This window comes from Nyctibius grandis, chromosome 20 (genome assembly GCF_013368605.1).
Source record: "Nyctibius grandis isolate bNycGra1 chromosome 20, bNycGra1.pri, whole genome shotgun sequence".
Taxonomy (NCBI): Eukaryota; Metazoa; Chordata; class Aves; order Nyctibiiformes; family Nyctibiidae; genus Nyctibius; species Nyctibius grandis.
The window spans coordinates 7,315,025-7,340,000 of record NC_090677.1 but is presented as its reverse complement, the minus strand read 5'-3'; the positions used below and the strand labels follow the sequence as shown (position 1 = coordinate 7,340,000).

Here is a 24,976-nt window from a genome sequence, read left to right as displayed (position 1 = left end):
CCATGGATAATTGCCAAGCCCTTCACGAGGGTTTTCTAGCACGCCAGCCTGGCCAGCACTGGTTATCTACGCACACCACCCCTTCAGTTTGCATTCTTGGTTACATCCTCTGCACGAGGCACAAATATCTCTTGAAGACCAACAGAGAAGGGCTGGCCTGGTGGCCCGAATGCGATCCATCAGCTAAGACAGCTCAGCACGCACCGAGAGGGCTCTGAAAAGGAGGCAAAGGGATCCCACGGAGGGACGGGGCACACGAGAATGCTCCGAAGCAGCCCCTGTACGGCCATCAGACAGGCCCAGCTGGAGCTGATCCAGCTTTACCGGTGCCCACAACACAAGGGTCCCAGCAACAGCAGGAGAGATTCTTGCAAGCCAATTCCAGAGTCCCCTGCCCCGAAACCAGAAGAGATCACATACCATAGGCTCTTTATTAAAAATCACAGAATCACAGAATCAATGAGGTTGGAAGAGCCCTCTGGGATCATCGAGTCCAACCATTGCCCTGACACCACCATGGCAACTAGACCATGGCACTAAGTGCCATGTCCAGGCTTTTCTTAAACCCCTCCAGAGATGGTGACTCCACCACCTCCCTGGGCAGCCCCTTCCAATGGCTAATGACCCTTGCTGAGAAGAAATTCTTCCTAATGAAATATTTCATTTCACAACGACTCGGATAGAGCATATGGCCTGCACGCCCACTCAGCCACTGCTGACTCAGAGGAGAAGCACAGAGTCCTTGTTACAAGGGCGTTTTTGGATGAGGACAGCTACAGAAGCACATTTGTACATCCTAAATATCCTTTACAAAAAAAAAAAAATTCGACTGAAAAATATATTATGACCAGAGCAATAACCTGGCATGTTTCTGCCACTTTAAAAGGATAAAAGCTGTCATAAATCAAAAAAAATAATAATTGTACAAATGCAATGAAGGAAGCTAAAATATCTGAGAGCGAGGAAAAACACCGGTATGCTTTTATTTAATCCCATTGAGAGAATTTCCAAACAGAGGATGTTCTCCCCAGAACCTAGAGCTCAAACACCGCAGCTCTGCCTCTCCAAGGCTGAGAGCAGGCCTAAACCCAGCCCAGCTGGCTCTGGAGGATCAGCCTGGACACCAGCACTGACAGATCAAACGACATCGGCACAGCCTGACAGCCTCCCTCAGAACAGGAACAGAGCAAAACCCAGCCTGTTAGGCCATCCTAGATGTCTGCTAGCTTTGTGATCACACATATATATATATATATATTTTATATGTATTACCTTTATTCTTCCTTTGTCATGAATGAAACTGTGGAGTGGGAGTCGGCCTCTTCTCCCAGGCAACTAGCGCTAGGACAAGAGGACACAGCCTCAAGCTTGGCCAGGGGAGGGTCAGGTTGGACATTAGGAAGCATTTCTTCTCAGCAAGGGTCATTAGCCATTGGAAGGGGCTGCCCAGGGAGGTGGTGGAGTCCCCATCTCTGGAGGGGTTTAAGAAAAGCCTGGACATGGCACTTAGTGCCATGGTCTAGTTGCCATGGTGGTGTCAGGGCAATGGTTGGACTCGATGATCCCAGAGGGCTCTTCCAACCTCACTGATTGTGTGATTCTGTAACAGCTTGCAAGACATGAAGGACTAGAAGTTAGATAAAGGTTTTAGGTTTTAGATAAAATGCTGCTCCACACAGTGTGGTAGCTACCATGTTCTCCCAAGGGAAAAATTGCTTTGTATGTTTATTTTTGTTTAAAGTTTTACTAGTAAAAGTTACCTCCTACTCTCAAAGCCAAGGATGTGCAACCCAGAAAACACGTACTGCTGTGTACGGCTCCCCTTAATTTGTATGATTTTGAGAAGCCCAAGAGGTCTCAAGCAGTGCCATAAATTCTCTTTGGATTCTTCACATGTTTATCTAACAAGTAACAGCATAGACAATATTTTTAATAACCTCTTTAAAAATAGATGTTTATATTCGCTGTGCTTTGAAACAACTTCCCTGAGCAACGGTGATGATTTACCACCCCTTGGAAACCCCGGCTCTCTGTACGTACACCGGTACGTAGCAGATGTTCACCAGTTTGGTATAACCATTTCCAAATGATCACAACCTTTATGTCTCAATGATTACCAGTCTTTTACTTAAGAAAATAACTACGAAATACAAAGGTAGAAGGGAACACACTTGTATGAGCACAGCCCTGACTGATTTCAGTGAATTCTCAAGGGCTTCTTGAAGTTGAATTGTACAGAGAAACACTTCACTGGGGCAGGAAAACACTAGTAGAAGAGTTGTAAATGTCAAGAGTCTTTTTTTTAAACATAAGTAGTATTTTTTTTAATAATGAAAAAAAAAAAAGGCCACACGATTTCCATAAACTTGGCACGGATTTCACACCGTGCTTGCTTTATGGGTTACCTTTCAGCTACAGCTTTGCTTGAATTCATTGCCTATAAATGATTATTATGAACAAAGGATTTTTGAGTTTGAAGCAGATGGATTATTGCCGTCTACAACTACCTGAAGGGAGGTTGTAGTGAAGTGGGAGTCGGCCTCTTCTCCCGGGCAACTAGTGATAGGACAAGAGGACACAGCCTCAAGCTTCGCCAGCTCAGGTTCAGGTTGGACGTTAAGAAGAATTTCTTCTCTGAAAGTGTCACTAGACATTGGAAGGGGCTGCCCAGGGAGGTGGTGGAGTCCCCATCTCTGGAGGGGTTTAAGAAAAGCCTGGACATGGCACTTAGTGCCCTGGTCTAGTTGCCATGGTGGTGTCAGGGCAACGGTTGGACTCGATGATCCCAGAGGGCTCTTCCAGCCTGGTTGATTCTGTGATCTGTGATTCATTCCTCACATTTCTGTGACAAACTTCCTAAGGGAAATTGTTGAGTGCTCACAGATAACCCAACTGGAGCATTTTAAAACTACAAAAGTTTTTTCAAGAAAGTAAAATCTAAGCAAGTTTGAAGGCAAAAGCCTCCCACCCCACACCAAAGAAGGTACTGTCTTTCTCTAATGCTACTAACTGTCCATGAGCTCAGAGTATCGAATGCCAAACACCCATGCCCTCTTCTTAAATGGCCATCTTCAAATCAAAGAATCTTTGATACGTCAGAAGCAGCATTTCAGAACACATAGATACTGCCACACGTGAAAATCATGACCAAGAATTTTTCCCATACTAGCAAAAACCTGTAGGCAGCAGTGGGAATTGTCCTTCAATGGCACATCAATTGGGCTGCCTAGTGTGGAGCTACAGGAATGTCAGTTCTAGGAACCGCGACTAATGGGGAAAAATTGAAGGAAACATGGTGATTTGGGCTAGAAAAAGACTGACGTAGAGAAGATAACAACCTTCATGCACGTAACATATCAGGGAAGGGGGGAGAAGGGATAATCCGTTCTCCAGTTTTATGATAGGACAATTAGCAATGGGCTTAAATTACAGTATCACAGAGTACCAGACTGGTTGGGCTTGAAAGGGACCTCTGGAAATCATCCAGTCCAACCCCCTGCCACAGCAGGGTCACCCAGAGCATGTTGCACAGGGTTGTGTCCAGGTGGGTTTTGAATATCTCCAGAGAAGGAGACTCCCCACCCTCCCTGGGCAGCCTGTGCCAGTGCTCTGGCACCCTCAAAGTAAAGAAGTTCCTCCTCATATTCAGACGGAACTTCCCATGTTTCAGTTTGTGCCCGTTACCCCTTGTCCTGTTGCTGGGCACCACTGAGAAGAGTCTGGCCCCATCCTCTTGACACTCACCCCTAAGGTATTTGTAAGCATTGATGAGATCCCCCCTCAGTCTGCTCTTCTCCAGGCTGAACAGACCCAGCTCTCTCAGCTTTTCCTCATAAGAGAGATGCTCCAGTCCTCTGACCATCTTTGTACCCCTCCGCTGGACTCTCTCCAGTAATTCCTTATCCTTCTTGAACTGGGGGGGCCCAGAACTGCACACAGTTACTCCAGGTGTGGCCTCACCAGGGCCGTGTAGAGGGGGAGGAGAACCTCCCTCGACCTGCTGGCCACACTCTTCCTCACGCACCCCAGGACACCATTGGCCTTCCTGGCCCCAGGGGCACATTGTTGGCTCATGGTGAACTTCTTGTCCACCAGAACCCCCAGGTCTTTCTCCACAGAGCTGCTTTCCAACAGGTCAGCCCGCAGCCTGTACCGGTGCATGGGGATATTCCTCCCGAGGTGCAGGACCCTACACTTGCCTTTGTTAAATTTCATGAGGTTCCTCCCTGCCCAGCCTTCTAGCCCGTCCAGGTCTCACTGGATGGCAGTATGGCCTCTGGTGTACCAGCCACTCCTCCCAGTTTTGTGTCATCAAATTGCTTTAACCTACATTCCCTGTACAGATAAAAAGCTTTTCCTGTCAGAGTAACATCACAGCACTGAACTCGAAGGCATGAGAAGCTGTGAAACCTCCCAGAAGTGAAAAAAAATGAAGAAAACACTCAACAAGTACCCATCAGGAGTGACTTAGGCTGATCCTGTCTGCAGTAGAGGGAGACAGAAAAGATGACCTCTTGATTCGCAATTAATAAATGGAGAATCTATGCAAAAAATTGGGTTACCTACAGAAAAAGGGGGAAAAAAAAAGGATTTGGAAGAGGAAAGAGGGTTGCAGGCTGAATATAGACAGGGAGCTGACAGAAAAGTAGCAAACAGATGGAAAGAAGGGTAGAAGTATCCATGAGAAAAGCTTGGCTAAAATATGTAGAAAATGATTCTGAAAGATCAGACACAGAGATAGGAGAGAAGATGTACAGTCGTTCAAAGACGACACGAATGAATTCAAAACAAAGGAATTCAGATTTTCCAGGCAGCTGGAGTATTAATCTTGGCAAGAGATGCTGGAATAGGGTAAAAATTAAATATCCTTGGATAGCATGAAAAAAAAGAAGACAGTAAGACAAAGAATTTGTAGAAAATACTTCATGGAGAGGGAGACAGCGAGATAAGAATTACATCAAAGGTGACAATAAATACAGCCATACAAAGAGATTTTCATCTGGTTTAGCCATCAGAGATTGCTTGATGCTAAATGACACGGAATTGGAAAAATGTACTTTTTGTCTACTCACATGTTTGCAATTATGGGTTATGTGGGATGCTGAGCAAAAACGGCGTTTGGGGAGCTGCTGTAAATCACACGAGCAGCGTGTGAGTCACTGCAGCTTGCTACTATTATGTAATTTTACCTCTGCAGCGAGACACGCAGGACACAATAGAGCGTTACAATGGAATATTCTCCTCCCATCACAGCCCGCCGTCGAGGCTGCTCTGCTTGGCACAACCAGCTACTTCTTCTCTAGCACAGCTGGCAGGGAAGAGACTGCTGAAACTTGCAGCCATATCATCACAGAATCACAGAATCAACCAGGTTGGAAGAGCCCTCTGGGATCATCGAGTCCAACCATTGCCCTGACACCACCATGGCAACTAGACCATGGCACTAAGTGCCATGGCCAGGCTTTTCTTAAACACCTCCAGAGATGGGGACTCCACCACCTCCCTGGGCAGCCCCTTCCAATGGCTAATAAACCCTTTCTGAAAAGAAATTCTTCCTCATGTCCAACCTGAACCTCCCCTGGCGAAGCTTGAGGCTGTGTCCTCTTGTCCTATCGCTAGTTGCCTGGGAGAAGAGGCCGACTCCCACTGCGCTACAACCTCCCTTCAGGTAGTTGTAGACTGCACTAAGGTCACCTCTGAGCCTCCTCTTCTCCAGGCTAAACACCCCCAGCTCCCTCAGCAGTTCCTCGGAGGTCAGACCCTCCAGACCCTTCACCAGCCTGGTCGCCCTCCTCTGGACTCACATCACTCGTGTGATGCGATCAGATTTCAGAAGCTAAGCAAGGTAAGGCCTGGTAAATTCAAAGTAAATCCATATTTAAATGGAAGATCATCAAGAAAACCGATGGCCCATTAATACTAGTGAATTATTCTATTTGCAGACACTACTTCTCACCTACGTGGAACTTCTCACCTACATGGAACTTGCATAGATGCCCTGCCAAGTTGTCCTAGATGGGGAGCATGTGTATCCTGGATCCACATACCCCACTCTGCAGCGTGGGAAGGCTCTGATGGCTCCAGCACCTATCACACAGTGCTGTTGGGTCTTCTGAGCATGCCTGACCTTGATGGTTTGTGAGCAAGTTTATTCCTGATCATATTTTCATGTGCTTCACTGACTGCTTTGAGTGGTCCCATCCTGCAAAAAGACCAGTGCCACTTCTCACAACTCCTCCTGGGTCAGCTGTGAATCATTTTGTTGTCCAGAAGGCTCTTCAGGGAAGAAATTAATAGTTACTGTTTGAAATTGGTTTATTCTGCATTACTTCAGCGCTGCATCACAGGGCTGATGCTGTGCAGGAACAGAGGGAGGGACGGGCAGGCAGCATCCAGGGCTCGCACGCAACTGGGAGGAGAGAACTGACGGCATTCGGAGACATGCACGGTGTCACCGAAGGGTGGGACAGAAGCATTTATTAAGAGGCCAGAACTTCAAGGTGCCAGTCAGCCAGTCAATGCGCAGTCCTCGTGGGCCCCAACAAGCTAGACAGACATGTCAGCCTGGCAGGAGGTGAGGTGTGCTCCAAAGCCGACTCACCAAGCCTCTCTAGGGAGCTGGACTGCAAATGCTTTGCAGACCTGGGATTTTTAACACTATAATTCACATTTGTTATTTAGAAGTGAGATGGTGTTCAGCAACGGGACCGGGGGGACACTGCTGTACGGGGTGCTGAAGGATGAAGAGCAGGGTCACACCACCGCTGATGAGCCCAAACGCTCTCACTGTATTCCTACAACTCGCCCGCCTCCTGAGTCAGCAAAAACAACTATTGCCTCTGTTGGGACCATTCCTCAAACGTTTTTTATTTCAACAACCTGAGTTCCCAAACAAGCAGAGAAAGCCTCATGGCAGTGACAACTTTGCAGAAACCGTTCGCCCCAGCATCCAAACTCCACAGCCAAGCAATACCCACAGGTCATCAGCTCCCCTGCGCTGATCTCCAGACATCCCCATGCTCCCCAGTCCTGTCACTCCTTCCAAACCACTTTCCTGAACCACTTTCTTCACCGCCCTGCAGACCTGCACTGCTTTTTACCAACCATTTTGAAAACTGAGAACGATCCTTTTAAAGTTTCACATCTCCAAGAAGGGGAATAATTTAAACTGCACTCAAGCCTCCGAGCTGTTTTCTCCATACCACTTTTCTCAGGATCCAAGGAAACCTGCAGTCTGACAGAAAGAATTTAAATTCCCCAAACTTGAAGCTCAGAAACTCGATTCCAAGCAGGAAACAGCTATTTGGAAACAACGATGTTTCCACCAGCAAGTTTTACTGCCAGGCATCTAGCTGCCAACTGCTAACCACTGATTATCTCTCCACTGATACAAAATATTACTGGTGGAGGCGCGCTGCCACAGCAGCACGAGCTCTGCAGTGACACACAAGTGTTTGGAGTGACTGGTCTAACACCAGAAACAATTTCCCCACATATGTTCTCTTCTGTCCTGCTTGGATCCTACTTATGAGCAGCCATCATCATATAATCTATGTTCATATTCCTTAACACATTCATCTTTTCTCCTCTCTCCTTGACTTACCTACTTACTGTTGTGCATCTCAACCTTTCACGATCCCATCTTTACTCTCCCTTCTCAGAATCACAGAATCAATGAGGTTGGAAGAGCCCTCTGGGATCATTGAGTCCAACCATCGCCCTGACACCACCATGTCAACTAGACCATGGCACTAAGTGTCTTCTCACCACGGCCGTCTCACTATTGCTATTTTTCTTCATCTATTTTGTCAAATGGAGTGTCATCGTAATTGCAAGTACCCCTTAGAAACCTGCCTCCACCCCAAGTGTCACACTCTGCATCACCTTCCAATGCAAATGTGTGATCTTTCAGCTTCTTTCCTACTTGTAACACCTCCTTCTCCCACCACAACCCTTTCTGCTGACCTTCTTCATCCAAGAAACTCTGTGTTGGAAGTGAAAGCTTACACTACATGGAAACACGAGCCCTCCCACTCTGGATACATACATTTCTGAAAGAAGAATAGCAGATTATAAATGCACTATAAGCACGTAAAGTAAAATTAGACTAGATTTCAAGAAGATAAATATAATTAAAATGCTGCACACTCTACATTAGAAGACCATGTTGTCTCTGTTTTTGCTTTGTGTGCACTCCGAAGGCAGGCTGAGCAGCTGTGCGAGCCCGCGGCAGTACCACCCAGGACGTGGCACGGCACAAGCGGGCGATGTCCAGGCTTTAATGGCTCTGGCACACTTGGAAACTCAGGCGTTCAGCCCTGGGTAACTCCTAGACAGATGCAGCAGCAAAGACCTGCACACCCACCTCTCCCAAGAGAACGGTGCCGGTGTCCCCTGGGGTTATGGCCATGCCAGCCCGATGCCATGGGAGGTGACAGCCAGCAAAGGAGCACGGGAATCACAAGTGATGGCTTCTGGTAGCACCTGACGCTGCTCAGTGCATAGAGCCCGTGTCTATTTAAACTGTCACACACCAGGGACACGATCCCAAGCCCAACGAGGTCACGCACCACAAGGCAGTGAAGGCGTAAGCAGCACCGAGAAGTTATTTTCATATTTCTTCAACCCCAGGCGCAGCCAATAATAGTTCAACCCCTGCAAGCTTAGTTTAAATAAGCCTCAGGCTTGTTCTTCTCCGTAGCTTACAGCATCTCCAGGGAATTTATTATACAGAGCATACGGCTGCGTTGCCAAAATACCCTTCTTCAGCCCCCAAAATACCCTGGACTGGCAGTGTAGCTCCTCTGTGCTGCAGCTGTGGCCCAGAGAGGACAAACCCCCATTGCAGCCTGACTCAGACCCGTGTCTGTGCTCCTACGTGGAGTATCAACCTCTGCAGCTGAACCACGAGATACAAAACAAACACAACAAACCAGACCTGGCTTTGAACGCACTGCGCACAGCACTACGCACCTTGGGGTGACTATTTTCCCTTGTACAAAATCCCTCACAGAATCACAGAATCAATGAGGTTGGAAGAGCCCTCTGGGATCATCAAGTCCAACTATTGCCCTGACACCACCATGGCAACTAGACCAGGGCACTAAGTGCCATGTCCAGGCTTTTCTTAAACACCTCCAGAGATGGTGACCCCACCACCTCCCTGGGCAGCCCCTTCCAATGGCTAATGACCCTTGCTGAGAAGAAATGCTTCCTAATGTCCAACCTGAACCTGAGCTGGCCAAGCTTGAGGCCGTGTCCTCTTGTCCTATCGCTAGTTGCCTGGGAGAAGAGGCCTTGAACAGTTCCACCTCCCATTTAAGATCCCACCTGAAATAGGTAACTGGATACTCCTGGCCTTTACAGGGATCTCACATGAAAAACACCAACATTGGGCCAAATGAAAACCAGCAAAGAGAATCTTCTGTAACCTTGCAAAAGGTATAGAGCATGACAGATTGCTGCCAGCCCCCCGAGTGACAAAGGTCTCCGAGGGCACTATTTATCACTAAAGCAGCATTTAAGATGGATATTAGTATATTTTAAAATATTTTGTTTATTACGTTTTCCCAGGGGGAAAGTTCTGTGGCAGAAAACTACCCTGGCAAATAGTTACCCCTTTGTATCAACTCCCCTCTCAATTCATCTGCTAAACCCATAGAAGGAAGTGGCTTTAGTGTTTCAGATACTTTTGGCTTCTACGCTGCTGAGTACAGTTGGATTAGTTTCTGAAATAGAATTGGCTCCCAAATTATTTGAAGCATTTGCACTCGGTGAATGCTGGGAAATGTCATTAGCGTGCCATAATACTTTTGCCTAATGCTCTCCAAAGTCGATGCCAAAAAAAAGTGAAAAACACTGTCTATTTTGATTCTACAGCACAGCTTCAGTGACTGTGGTAGCACCTCTAGCGTACTGCGCCAAAACTCAAATAAATTAATGACAGGAACCTTCTAAGTAGGTTTATTTCCTTTTTCTGGAGAAGAGACGAAGCAAGGTAAGAGCAGATGAAATAAAATATGTAGTTGGGGGCTCGGCTGCAAGCTGGAGTCTCTTTGCCTACCGACCCACTCGCTACCTGCAGTAGATGAGGGAGTAACACGAACAAACCACAGTTCATCCCACCCACCGTTTCAGCAGCTCTGCTGGCTCTCCCAAAGTGCTGCCATCTTATTGCGTGCGGTTCCTCGCAGCTTTAATTCAATGCATTCCTCACCTCCTCTGGGGCACTCTTTGCTTCGGAGTCTTTTGTCTTCTCCTCCCAATTCCCCCATCTATGTATTAATCAAGCGTTGAGTTTGGAGCTCTTATTTTTCCATCTGCTAATTAATTCCCATCTATGAGCCGCCTCCTCCTCCTCCTCTCCAGAAGATGGTGTATATAAATCACGAGCCTATTTCTCTGGTGACTAACTTAGGAAATTTATTACCAATCTTTTTCTAGTTGTGCCCTACGGTCTGACAGGAGCTTGGGCTGGGGCTCGGAGGGGCTGCCCTCCCTGGGGGACCACCACAGCTAGCTGCAACAGCTTCTGACGCTGGCCTGGTCCAGGAGCTGATGGTGCTCTGCAAGTAGAGTCCAACTAAGCTATTCAGAAGCCTTAAAATTAGTCAGGACAGTGAATATAAACTCTCACACAGAGCAGCTGATTTTTGAGGCTGTGGGTGTACATGCTATGGATGGAGATCAGGCTGGCGATGTTTAAAAGAAGGTGTATTAAAAAAACAAACAAAAAAACCCTAGAAGAAATCGCTTCCCTGTGGCAAGGCAAACCAACATAAAGAAACATAAAAAGACACGGTCATCAATGCTAATTAAAATGGGGTTGCTTGCAGCACGAAGCAAAGGCAGGGGCTGCTCAGCCTCTGACGGTTCCTGCTCTTCCCTCAGCTCTAATGGCAGAGGATTTGGCCTCTGCTTCACTTCAGTGTCCAAAGCAGTTCTTCAAATTAATAATAAAATCAGACCTACTTCATTTGGATCAGGGGCAGCAACATGAATGCTCAAGGAATCCTCTCCCTACATCAGCAATAGGTTAACACCGTCCTTTTTCTGTCATGAAACCATTGCTCTGCCCCACAGAATCACAGAATCACAGAATCAACCAGGTTGGAAGAGCCCTCTGGGATCATCGAGTCCAACCATTGCCCTGACACCACCCTGTCAACTAGACCATGGCACTAAGTGCCATGGCCAGGCTTTTCTTAAACCCCTCCAGAGATGGGGACTCCACCACCTCCCTGGGCAGCCCCTTCCAATGGCTAATGACCCTTGCTGAGAAGAAATGCTTCCTAATGTCCAACCTGAATCCCATCGTAGACCTCCTGGGAGATAAACCCAGCGGTGGCTCGCCCTCCCTGGCACCACTGCCCCGAACACTGCCCACGGCGTTTCACATGCTGCTGAGCAGGGGCTGTGGGATCCCCGCTGTGGTTTCCACTGCAGTTAACATCGCCTCATTAGTCTTATCGCTGCAATCCACGTACCTAAACCCAGCCCTGGTTTGCTCACGGAAGGTTAGGAGTCACAGTCACCCAAAGGCAGTGGTTTTAGCTTCTCCCCTGAGCCTCCTCACACTTCTTCTACCTTCAGCCTTCAAAAACATCTCTTTGGCTGCACAGTGAAGTGGATCACAGAACCAACTAGAATTAAAAATTAACCCTGCACTGAGTCAGATACGGGGCCCTTCGGCCCTGCATCCCGTCTCCAACAGAGGATGCCAAGGAAGTATTTAAAAACAGACCACAGAGGGATGCTTCCCCCAAACACCTTTCCCACCTCCAGAGATTTATGGCTCAGAAATATCTCTCAGTCACAGATAAGATCATAGAATCATAGAATGGTTTGGGTTGGAAGGGACCTTAAAGACCATCTAGTTCCACCCCCTAGGGACACCTTCCACCAGACCAGGTTGCTCCAAGCCCCATCCAACCTGGCCTTGAACACTGCCAGGGAGGGGGCAGCCACAGCTTCTCTGGGCAGCCTGGGCCAGGGTCTCACCACCCTCACGGATATTTGTATTTAATGGCCTTTCATGTATTTTTCTCTCACACAAATTTGTACCGTTGCTTTTTGTACCTACGTAAACACAACTTAATACAATGAGTTTCACAGATCTTGCAGAGAGAACCACGTTTCCTTGTTGCTCGGAGCCTGCCACCCGCTCTCTGCACCCACTGCCTCCAGACCCACCGCCAGCTCAGTCCCCTCATCTGCTTTCACCTAAATGCACACCCTGGGACAAGGGACTCAGCAGCATGGGGACGGGATGAAGCAAGCAGGGCCAAGAGAACTATCCTGCTCCGTTGCCCTGTACTGCCTTTCAATTCATAAAAGCAACCCCCAAACAAGAGGCAATCCAAAAAATCACAGGGCAAGAGGCAGGACTGCTCCAAAGAGGTTACCACCTAACGAGATCAGACAGCTGAGGATTGAAATGACCGCTGAAGGAGTCAAAATGGCTTGCAGAATCACAGAATCAACCAGGTTGGAAGAGCCCTCGGGGATCATCGAGTCCAACCGTTGCCCTGACACCACCATGTCAACTAGAGCATGGCACTAAGTGCCATGGCCAGTCTTTTCTTAAACAAGTCATGCTGGTGGGAGTTAAGGCCATGCCCAAGGTTTTGCCCACTGCCCACCACTCTCTAGGTCACACGATCATTAATTCTGGTGTGAGCAGGCAGGTTCAGAAATTCAGGACATTTATGTAACAGGGACTGTGCCACAGCCACCAACATCTGAACTGTGTTGTGTGCATGAAGCTGGACTTGCAGAAGACCTTGCTGACTCCAGAAGATGAGAGCTGCAACGGCAGCAGTGGTACCACCAGCATGGCCCAGCTGCTCTCTGTTTACCTGCACTGGTACACTTCAGTGGGAACTTCAAGAAGGAAGGAAAAGAAAAGCTGAAGGATCAAGCTGAGCCTTTCTTTTCATTTATTCACTGGAATTTTTCAAATTTTTCCAACTGAAAAAAATGTTCAGATTTCAGGAACTTTTAACTGTTAAAAAAATAAAAATAAAAAAATCCCTTGGAAATCAACAGCTAGGCTCATGGGAAATCTTACATCAAGCAGTCCAGAGAATAACATACTTTTCTTGGATGTGGGAAACCCCACATTAATTTTTCCATGATCACTTTACAAAAGAGACCAGCCATCGCCCTGAACACCAGGCAGAGTCACTCTCATGCTGTCTAAATCAATTCACGTTTAATTTATACTAAAAGCAACAAGTATATGGAAAGTTTCAGCAAAAATCCTTAAAACCACCTTGGAATGCCTGACAGGTCAGTAGGGAAACCAACAATTTTATGGGATGTTGGTTTCCCTACTGACCTGTAAGGCCAAATTCATGTATCATTGCTTGACCACTCAGAATGGCTGAAATAGCAAAAAAAAATTGAGAGATTCCACGCAAGATTGTTATCTTAACAAACATTAGGGATTTTTTGGAAGACAAAAAAACCTCCACTGTAAAGACATTCTCACTCTTCCCTCAAAGTTTTGATCTGGGATTTCACAAGCAAGAAATATAGGGTGAGGCACATGCATTAAGCATTGATCCTCCTGTCAAAGGTTTGAAAATTATTATTCAAGGGGAACAGACATGTTGGAAAAAATTAGCTGGCCTAGAAATCAGCTAGAAAATACTAAACTTTTATGAAAAATGAACATACTTACTGCTATTTGAAAAGTCTTCTCTGAATCTCTCTTCATATGGCTAAATAAAAATGTTAAAACATTTGGTTTCTAAGACTGACTCCCCGATCACTAGATATACCACTGGTCACAGAGTCCTCAACAGGAGAGGAGCTGGTCAGATGTCTCGGGTAAGCACCGTAGGATTTGAAAAGTTCTGCTAGCCCAGGCTGAATAGAAAGCTGGAGGAACCACAAAATCCAACAGCAGGATGGGCAGAGCCATCTCTCAGGGCTCAGCTACTCAGGGATGCACTTTTGGAGAGACCAGGAGAAGAGAGGGCAGCCTTTGTGCTTATCAAGGACCTCCAGACATTAGCAAACTCTTTAAGAACCCATGATGCCCCTCAACCCGAGTGACTGAACAGAACCAAGCAACGACAAGCAAATGAGACAACATATTTTCCTAAATGAGAAAGAGGAAGATAGCACATCCACCTCACCTGCTAGCCAAGTACTGACACCGTGAGCTCCTCAGCAAAATTCCAGGTTTTTAAACACATCCAGTCATGAATAGATGCTGGTGTTCAGTGACTGGAGACATTTCAGTGCTGGTTGTCAAAACTTCAAATTACAGAAGACAGGTTGGCAGGGACCTCCAGAGAGAGGTCTCTGGTCCAGCCTTCTGCTCCAAACAGGGCTAACCGCAGAGTCAGGTCACGTTGCTCAAAGCTTTGCCCAGTCAACTTCAGACAATCTTCAGGGACGGAGAGCCCACCACCTCCCTGGGCCCTGCCCCAGCGCACAAACACCCTCCTTGTGAAGAATCTTCCCCACATCCAGCTGGACTCTCCTTGGCGCAGACTGTGCCAGCTGGCTCTCACCCCTTCGCTGAGCACTCCTGGCTCCAGCTCCTCTGCCAGTCCACCGTGGAGGACAGTGGTCTGATCCCTCTTCAACCTTCGTGTCCCCAGGCTACAAAACACTCAGTTCTGCCAGCCTCTCCTGTGTCATGTGTCTTTCCAGATTTTCCTCCATTTTTCCTGCCTGAAGAGTCTGTATTTATTCCCCGCAGCACTCCACTCATGGAAACTACCTCATTGTGTCTCCATAAATCCTACTACTTTCTTAATTGTCCCTTCATTGCTTCATAGGCTACAGGTGTCAGTCCACGAGCACACATTCACAGGAGGAACCCCCCTCAGCCCCTGTCCCAGAGAGCCAGGACCCTGAACAGACACAGCGGGTCAGGCAAACCACAACCACAGGGAGACCAACGTGGCAAAGAGACACAGGACTATGCTGAGGTGGGATTTCAAAGGTATGCCAGCGACCAAGTAATGAGAGATTATTTCTTCAAACAAACACAAGATCCTCAGGTGGGACTGAGGTACGACTGAGGAGATAAAAAGCTCCTCTCCTCATTTCCACTCAGGACACAACTTCTGATTTCAGGTCTCTATGCAGGACTCAGACTGGGCTTTAGCTCAGTAAATCTCTTGGGCAGCAAGTGAGCTTCTCCTGAGCCTCCTCCTTTTAGGAGGAGTGGCAGAAAATGCGTGGGGAAATGATAGTACAAGCCATCCTCCTCCCCCAGCACAGGTTAGAAAAAAGACATTAAAAAAGCACCGGGCTCGGTGTTTCCTGGTGTACCTTTGGTGGGCATCAGCATCACTGCCTGGTCCCTTCCACCTTTCAACCCACACAGCCTACCAGCTCCCTACTGCCTCAGAGCTCATAATTTACCATCTGTCCTCAATCTTCTCGTTGTACTAACAACACACTGTAACTGCAACATCTTTTTATGCAACAATTGATAAGGCAGATAAGAACAAACAAGGAAACAGTAAGCAGGACGTAGCCAAAAGTGACGGTACGTGCTGCAGTGCTTCCTGTCATCTAATGCTGAAACCACAAGAAAACCCAAACGCTTCTTTTGTCTGGAGCTTCACAGCCGTGTGAAAACAAACATATGGGAAAAATTAACATGCAATTCAAAAATACAGAAAAGACTGTCAAACTTACCAGGCTCTAACTTGATGATTTTCACAGCAGCCAGTTCTCCTGTGTGAAGATTTCTAGCCTGAAATGAGAGAGTTAAGACATATTTAATTATACTGCAAAGGCATTTCCCACAGTCTTACAAACTGTGAAAATATGTGCTATGATGTCACGTGTCCATGCACCGGTACAGGTTGGGGGCTGATCTACTGGAGAGCAGCTCTGCAGAGAAGGACCTGGGTGTTCTGGTGGACAAGTTCACCATGAGCCAGCAGTGTGCCCTTGTGTCCAGGAAGGCCAATGGTGTCCTGGCGTGCATTAGGAAGAGTGTGGCCAACAGGTCAAGGGAGGTTATCCTGCCCTCTACACGGCCCTGGTGAGGCCACATCTGGAGTAACTGTGTGCAGTTCTGGGCCCCCCAGTTCAAGAAAGATAAGGAATTACTGGAGAGAGTTCAGTGAGGGACTACAAAGATGATCGGAGGACTGGAGCATCTCTCTTATGAGGAGATGCTGAGAGAGCTGGGTTTGTTCAGCTTGGAGAAGAGCAGACTGAGAGGGGATCTTTTCAACACTTACAAATACCTCAGGGGTGGGTGTCAAGAGGAGGGGGCCAGACTCTTCTCAGTGGTGCCCAGCAACAAGACAAGGGGCAATGGGCACAAACTGAAACATGGGAAGTTCCATCTGAATATGAGGAGGAACTTCTTTATTTTGAGGGTGCCAGAGCACTGGCACAGGCTGCCCAGGGAGGGTGGGGAGTCTCCTTCTCTGGAGATATTCAAAACCCACCTGGACATGACCCTGTGCAATGTGCTCTGGGTGACCCTGCTGTGGCAGGGGGTTGGACTGGATGATCTCCAGAGGTCCCTTCCAACCCTTGACCATTCTGTGATATTCTGTGATATTCTGTGTTACAAATACAGCACAATGCAATTAGCTGAGTGCAACCTGGATGAGGATTATCTGGGTTTGGTATCAGCACAGCATCAACCTAGTTACAGTTGTGAAGTGTTACTGGCAGCTCCTTCCAAGGCTTTAAAAAACCCCAGATATCTGCCAGCACATCAGAGTTCATGCCTCTAAATGCCATTTTTAAGGATTGTTGGAACCGAGAAGTTCTGCCACCCGTGCTTGCTGGGGTGGTACAAAAGCACTGTGCCACAACACGGGCTGTCATAGCATGGAGCGTGCGGCGCTCAACCACCCATCTCGAGGTGCTAAACCTCAGCGTGCTCTGAAAGTGGAGCGGGTAGGTGGAGGGGCAGGGAGAAGCGCTGCACATGAACGGATGAGCCACAGCTGCCTGCGAACAACTTAACTCTAAAAATAAACTCCTTCCAGCAGACCCTGACAGAGGCAAGTGGTCCCCACAACCCTCGAGAAGAAGGGGCAGGGAGCTCCAATGAAACCTTTATAGAACTGCCCTCTCTGGGGACGGTGTAAACTTCCCACCGAGAATTCACAGAATCACAGAATCAACGAGGCTGGAAGAGCCCTCTGGGATCATCGAGTCCAACCATTGCCCTGACACCACCATGGCAACTAGACCAGGGCACTAAGTGCCATGTCCAGGCTTTTCTTAAACACCTCCAGAGATGGTGACTCCACCACCTCCCTGGGCAGCCCCTTCCAATGGCTAATAATTCAGTGCTGGAGGAAAACGTTAGAGGAACCTCAGATATAGAAAGTTTTAAGAGGTGATTTCATTAATACTGTTAACTCCAGTAAAATGAGCTCTAAATCACTCGGGCACCATCACCAAAGCTAAGCTATATCATTTTTGACACACAACCTGATCCAATCAGACACCGTGGCATTCCCCTTTTGCTGATCATCCAAACGTCTAAACAGGAGTCTAAACCCAACTGTTTCATTCTCAACCTCACAAACATGCAGAGTCTTCTGCACATACAAAATCCAGTTAAGAGCTAGATTATGGAAAATCGAGGGAAAACTGGGTTGGGTGAAATCAATTTTGGCAGTTACTTAAGATGAGGACACAAATCAAATTTTCCCCTGTGGCCTGACTTGAAGGAAGCTACTACAGAACAAAACACTCTTCTCTTGCATATGGACAAGAAGTCGTCATAATTTAACAATAGATAGAGCAAGAATTTGACAGATGAACCCCTCAGTTTTGTCAACACTTAGTCAAGCTTCCAAATTGGGAAAGGCTTTCCAGCCAGGGAAAAAAAAAATCAACCAATAATTGGCCTTTCCAAGTCCTCCAGTGCTCAGCCAAGAGATGGGTGTCAAAACGCATGGTAAGGAGACAAGTATGACTCAACTGAAGTCAAAGAGAACCTGAACAACTGCACAGGAGAACCAAACATCTGAAGCAAACAGACCAAATCACTGAACACAGAAACAGATAGTTATCTGCTAACCACAAAGGAAACTTTTACCACTTCTTAAAGTACCTTCCTACTAGAGGTGCTTTTTAGACCACAGCAAAAATCACTGGTATCCTTCAACGTCCAGAAGGAGCATGTATCCAAGCATGGACAAAGGATTAGGACCTCTCTGGTACTGTTACACCTAACAAGACCATTATGAAACATGGATGTTCCCACAAGAGACCAAGCACACTGCCTTGGTGAAGCCAAGGAACCTCCACTGGCCACGCTTCTATCCACAAGCAGCTATCCTGCTCAGATAAAAGAGATGAGCACTGGTGAGGCCGCACCTTGAATCCTGTGTCCAGTTGTGGGCCCCGCACTTCAAGAAAGATGTTGAGGTGTTGGAGCGAGTGCAGAGGAGGGCGACCAAGCTGGTGAAGGGTCTGGAGGGTCTGACCTATGAGGAACGGCTGAGGGAGCTGGGGGTGTTTCGCCTGGAGAAGAGGAGGCTCAGAGGTGACCTTAGTGCAGTCTACAACTACCTGAAGGGAGGTTGTAGCGCAGTGGGAGTCGGCCTCTTCTCCCAGGCAACTAGCGATAGGACAAGAGGACACAGCCTCAAGCTTCGCCAGGGGAGGTTCAGGTTGGACATTAGGAAGCATTTCTTCTCAGCAAGGGTCATTAGCCATTGGAAGGGGCTGCCCAGGGAGGTGGTGGAGTCACCATCTCTGGAGGTGTTTAAGAAAAGCCTGGACATGGCACTTAGTGCCCTGGTCTAGTTGCCATGGTGGTGTCAGGGCAATGGTTGGACTCGATGATCCCAGAGGGCTCTTCCAACCTGGTTGATTCTGTGATTCTGTTAGTGGTGTGTCCCAACACCAAACTCTAAAACGAGAGGTGCGCTATCAGTAGGACTGAGGTTTTGGGGAGTTGGGAGAGTTTTATGATATTACATAAAAAAAAAATCATCAGGCTTCCCCACCAAAACTTAACTTTCTTCTCAGAACTGCATCAAAAAGCTGTTGTGGGACAGGGGAATCCACCGTGACACCCGTGGCAATCCCTGTGTATGACACTTCCCAGCGCACACCCCAACAACGCATGCAAGAAAAGCCATTTTGGGCAGGACACTTTCTGTAGCTAATTACCAGAAATAACACAGAAAACTGGTTTCAGAACCAGTTATGCACTCTACAGTTTGTTTTCTTTTATTTTTAAGAGGGCAAGCCAGACCATTCCAACCCAGGAGGTCCGCAGTACTAAGCTGTCTGAGATGGACGGAGTTGGAGAATCATTTCACTTGGACATCGGAAATGCAAGTCTATGTGCTCAGTGTTCCTGTCTGGCCAATTTCTCCTTCAACACTGAGGAAGAGAAGGGGAAGATTCAGACAGCAATATCACTCTTACACATCCAAATTAGTATTTTCAGCTTCCATGGTGAAATCCCCTCCTCACCCCAACGTAGCTGTCTGGTCTCCTGCCTTGGATCAACAGCCCGATTCACCAGAAAGGCCTTTTGTTCAACCATGTCTTCATTTTTAATCATAATTACAGCTCCTGTGGCAACCCTCCCATGCATCCTCGTCTTATTCACTCCTTGCCAAGCTTCACTCATCAGTGACCACAATGTTTTGCTGTCTCAAGTGCCGCCTGCTTCTTCTCAGTTACTGTATATACCTTCAAAAGGTACCCTGACCTCCTGCCCAGCGACTGAAATAGAAGTTTCTCACCTGCTTTCTAGTTTCTGACCTTACAGAATCACAGAATCAATCAGGTTGGAAGAGACCTCTGGGATCATCGAGTCCAACCATTGCCCTGAGACCTCTTACATTTTATAACTCTTAACCTTCTCTATACAGTTTTGAAATTCCCATTATGCTGCCTTGTTCTTTCCATATCTCACAGTTATCAAACAGGCCCTTGAATTCACCTACCCACGTCTCTGAATTCACATCTACCACTACCTAGAGCTCTCAGACAACTAAGGCGATCCAAAGAAGTGTCTCTCACCTGGGGTGCTCTAAACCCATGAAAACAGATTCGTTTCTTACACGCAGGAAGCACAATAAGTATTTCAGTTGTGATTTAAAAAGAGAATCCAAAACGTTATGGGCATTAGGGGAACAAAACCCAAAGACCTGAACAAACCAAGACTACTGCATATACGTAGCAGAAGGCAAGAGCACAGAGACCTCGAAACAGAAGATGGGATCTTGAAGATGCCACCACTACCAGCGCCGGAGAACTTCAGCAAGTGACCGCCACAGCTTGGCACAACCACCAGACCCTTCAGCTGCACTTCACCCATGAGCTTTTCTACACGAGGATTTGTGTTTCACTACTTGTAGTATCCCTCTCCCATACGATACAAATGCTCCCATGAACAAGCCACATTCCTGTACGTAACCCCCGTTCAACTTCTTTATCCTACGCTCAAACTGGTCACACACAGAGACGAGACATTTCTGCAAAAGGAGGACTCATTTCTCAAGATGAGACCCGTGATTCCTCGCTGCTGTTCCCAGCATACAAGGAGAAACCCTCAAGACCAACCCTGGGGTCCTGAGGTCTCCCACTATGCTGCAGCCTCGACAGAGAGACCTGCCATGAAGGACAGCAAGTCCTCAGGGGGCCTGGGTAACTCTAACACAACAATAACTTTTGGGAGTTTCATCACTTGCTTCAGGTTTTTTTTTTGTGAACACACAAACAAACATCCATAAAAATCAGTACCCAAGAGGCAATATTAAGAAATCCGACAGGAACTGCCAGACTGGATTAGGTTTCTGATCTGACCAGTTCACCATTTATCCCTCAAGCAAGTGGCAAGTGATGTGTTAGAGAAGAATTCAATCTCGGTGGATGGTGACCTGCTGGTCTGTAACAGAATTTGAATTACATCCCAATGCAGAAGTTCAAATAAGTGTTTCTAGTGTTTATCATCATTAACTACACAATTTTGCTTATTCTTATTATTTACATAAACCAGTCTGCCAGTTTTTAAAAATGCTTTGTAAATAGAGCTGGAAGACTCAGGCAGCTGAAGCAAAGAATAGCAACACTGGACACAGGCTTAATGAATGGAAAGGAGAGGCTTGTACTTCTGAAACACTGTTGAGGTGTTGGAGCGAGTCCAGAGGAGGGTGACCAAGCTGGTGAAGGGTCTGGAGGGTCTGACCTACAAGGAACAGCTGAGGGAGCTGGGGGTGTTTAGCCTGGAGAAGAGGAGGCTCCGAGGTGACCTTATTGCAGTCTACAACTACCTGAAGGGAGGTTGTAGCGCAGTGGGAGTCGGCCTCTTCTCCCAGGCAACTAGCGATAGGACAAGAGGACACAGCCTCAAGCTTGGCCAGGGGAGGTTCAGGTTGGACATTAGGAAGCATTTCTTCTCAGCAAGGGTCATTAGCCACTGGAAGGGGCTGCCCAGGGAGGTGGTGGAGTCACCATCTCTGGAGGGGTTTAAGAAAAGCCTGGACATGGCACTTAGTGCCCTGGTCTAGTTGCCATGGTGGTGTCAGGGCAATGGTTGGACTCGATGATCCCAGAGGGCTCTTCCAACCTCATTGATTCTGTGATTCTGTGACGGTGCACAAGCAGGCGAATTGCCTGTACAGGGCACGGAGCGGCTGCGGAGCTCCTCTGCCTGGGCTCCAGCCAAAAATAGCAGCTCCCACTATTGCTTTCCAGTTTCAGACTGAGTAGAGAGCGTGCTGGTTCCTGTCCCAGTGCCAGGCAGCACACCCTACAAGCACCCTCAGAAGGCTCACAGAAGTGATACACCACCCGTGTATTTTTTCCTGCATTCCCCTTTATCTTACCTCCTAGATGGACACATGTACCAAACCCACACAGGTACAATTACTGCACTTCTGTGGGTTTTTTTTTTCCCCCCCTCTCTTTTCTTTTACATAAAATAAGCAAAACCAAGGCAGAATTACCCACAGCCCCATCTTAAGAAAACCTAAACAGATTACTGGACTGCACAAAGGTCCCCCTGCTCAGTGCTGAGAGCATCTCCGTACCAGATGCTGAACACATTTTATTCCCTCACGCAGGAAAGTTGATGGCTGGATTAAAAATGTGGAAGAAGGAACAAAAGAGGAAAGCTTAAAAAAGAAAAGTGGAACAATTCTGTGAAATATTAATGCAAATCTTACTGAATGGGCTGAGATTGGTGCCAGACAGAAACAACTGCCTCTCCCATCCCCAGTCCTCGCGACGCCCCGTTCCTCACCCGAGGTGCGCCAGGGCAGCTCGCGTGTGAAGCAGACGTCAGCGAGTCTTTGCTGCTGGGAAAAAGACACCTAACCAGCAATTTCTAACTTTCAGGGCTCTTGCTCTTTTAGGGGGCAGAACCACCCAGAGGCAACTGTTCACCCCGCAACCTTCCAGCTGGAGTTCCGAGATGGAGAGCAGTGCCAGGCTCCTTTATAGCCACGGGCACAGAGGCTTTCAGAAACCACTTCCCTAACAGAGACTTTACAGATTCATGACACTAAAAGAGAACAGACACCTTCACTACTTCTCAGAATAAACCAAACCCAACAATTCACATGCTAATTTTACTTTTTACATGTGTTTCTGAGTTCCTTGTCTCAGCCAGTTCATACTGCAGCAGCACTCCCAAGACAGCCATCACTTAGAGCATCAGAGCTGAATACTGTACCAAAACAAACATTGATTTTGTGGGTGCTCTCCAGGTGGACACTGCCGCTCCTTGTCCTTCACAGAATCACAGAATCAATCAGGTTGGAAGAGCCCTCTGGGCTCATCGAGTCCAACCATTGCCCTGACACCACCATGGCAACTAGACCATGGCACTAAGTGCCATGTGCAGTCTTGTCTTAAACCCCTCCAGAGATGGTGACTCCACCACCTCCCTGGGCAGCCCCTTCCAATGGCTAATGACCCTTGCTGAGAAGAAATGCTTCCTAATGTCCAACCTGAACCTCCTCTGGCGAAGCTTGAGGCTGTGTCCTCTTGTCCTATCACAGACATCAGTACAAAGCACGAGGCCAACTTCACGGCTGTCACTCCCTGTTTCCACATTTACAGCACTTACAGTTTCCCTTATTAAATAATATATATAATAAATTCCACATTAAAACCTGAAAGCTAGTGCAGTAACATCTGTGACTGGCACTCCTAAGCACAGCTATAATGCAAATAAGGTTTAAATGTATTTACCTTTACTGGCAGTTGGTGAAATTTAGATAGTATATCTCTTGCAGAGAAAATTGGGAGGAGGGGAACCTCCCTTTCACTCACAGACTTCAGACGCTTTCTTACTCAAGGGCAATTAACTCAAGCAATAAGGGATTAGAAACTCATTAATGATGTTAGGCCAACTCCTTTGGTTCCAGCACAGAAAACCAGACTAAGGATTTGTACAAGCAAAGTGGCTTTACAGATCTCAGCAGCCACTAAAACATTTAATTCTCGTTCCTAGCAATAACTACTGAAGGACAACGACCTAGGATACACCAAGGGTAACAATAATTCCAAAGCAAAGATCAGTGCAGATCTTAACAACATTTATTCAAGGAAAAAAAAAATAACAAAAGAAGTCAGCGATATGTTTCCAAGCAGAGGTTGGTTATTCTCCTATGAAATTTTCTTGGCAGGTCATCATTTGCAAAATATTTGGCATGATCCTTCCAAAATTGAAACGTTAAAGCTAGAAACAGACCCTGACCACAAAAATACTATTTAGCAACTAATGCAGCAGCACGAAAGATACAAACAAATACCACATGAGAAAAAACAAAGAGGGCCCAATTTTGACTCAGCTGGAGAAGAAAACCAAAACAGAAAAGAACCTTTTCAAGTTACAACCATCTGCATTAGATTGTTTTGAAAAGCTACTAGAAATAGCTCCCTTTCCTGAGAAATTATATATATTTTTGAACATAAGATCATACAAATCAAAGCATGCCCATGAACTTTGTACTTAAAAATTGCTCATGTACTTAAAATTGAGCAGATGCCTAACAGCTTTACTGGTCAGGGTATAAAAGGGGGGAACAGGGGGGAAGACACCTTCAAACACGTCATTAAACTACAAACTGAGATGGATTTTAGAAGGGTTTATTCACCAGAAGATACAAAGAATAAATGTAAGAAAATTTTATTTTATTCCTATGCTGAATGCATAGATCACGACAGAGGAAAAACCCCATGGTACTATGGACTACAAATTCAAGTAATATTAAAAGATTATATATTTTATCAGTTGCAGAGCATATATTTATTCCAAAATAACCAAAATATTCAAAGAAAAGAATCTGTGTCTCTTTCCACTGAAAAGAAAAATCAATGAGTTGATAAGATACAGCACTTGGTCTCCTAACACCCCTACTACCAAGTCAGACAGCATTATTAATCCCACTTCATGCAAAGGACACCAACATGTTCTTCATCTTCATCTTCAACCATGACGAACTTATGCTTATTTGTACACAACAAGGAGAGAATCCCGAAGCAACACGTCATAGTCACGCAGGAAGCCCATGGCTAGTGGCCAAAGCACCGGACCGTGCTTCCCATCACAATAAGGAACCTGACTTTCTAGGCAGGCATGAAAAAGTTTTTGAAAGAAAAGGCACTGGCTTGTTTTGGGGTTTGTTGGTTTGTGTTGCATTAGAGAATTTTAAGACCATCGTTTTACTGTTGTAACACCAAAGAAAAAGCGATTTTTTTACTGCTTTGCTTTGTAACCATGAGTTAACCCACAATAAGATGTGGTCCTTCAGAAAGCCAGAACTGAGGAACCGCTGTTGGTATTTTAAAGAGGAGGAGAAACTGCAATTCTGATAGTCTGGAGTAACTGTGTGCAGTTCTGGGCCCCCCAGTTCAAGAAAGACAAGGAATTACTGGAGAGAGTACAGTGAAGGGCTACAAAGATGACTGGAGGACTGGAGCATCTCTCTTATGAGGAGAGGCTGGGAGAGCTTGAGAAAAGAAGACTGAGAGGGGATCTTATCAATGCTTA

At 46.8% G+C, this 24,976-nt stretch overlaps 1 protein-coding gene across 1 annotated transcript in view; it reads right to left on the bottom strand.

The window, feature by feature from the left end:
- MAP4K5 (mitogen-activated protein kinase kinase kinase kinase 5) overlaps positions 1-24,976 on the bottom strand; it is a 74,947-nt gene that overhangs the window by 36,233 nt on the left and 13,738 nt on the right. The window contains exon 3 of the mRNA XM_068416569.1: positions 15,667-15,724. Coding sequence (XP_068272670.1) covers positions 15,667-15,724 — 58 coding nt within the window. The remainder of the gene's footprint in view (positions 1-15,666; positions 15,725-24,976) is intronic.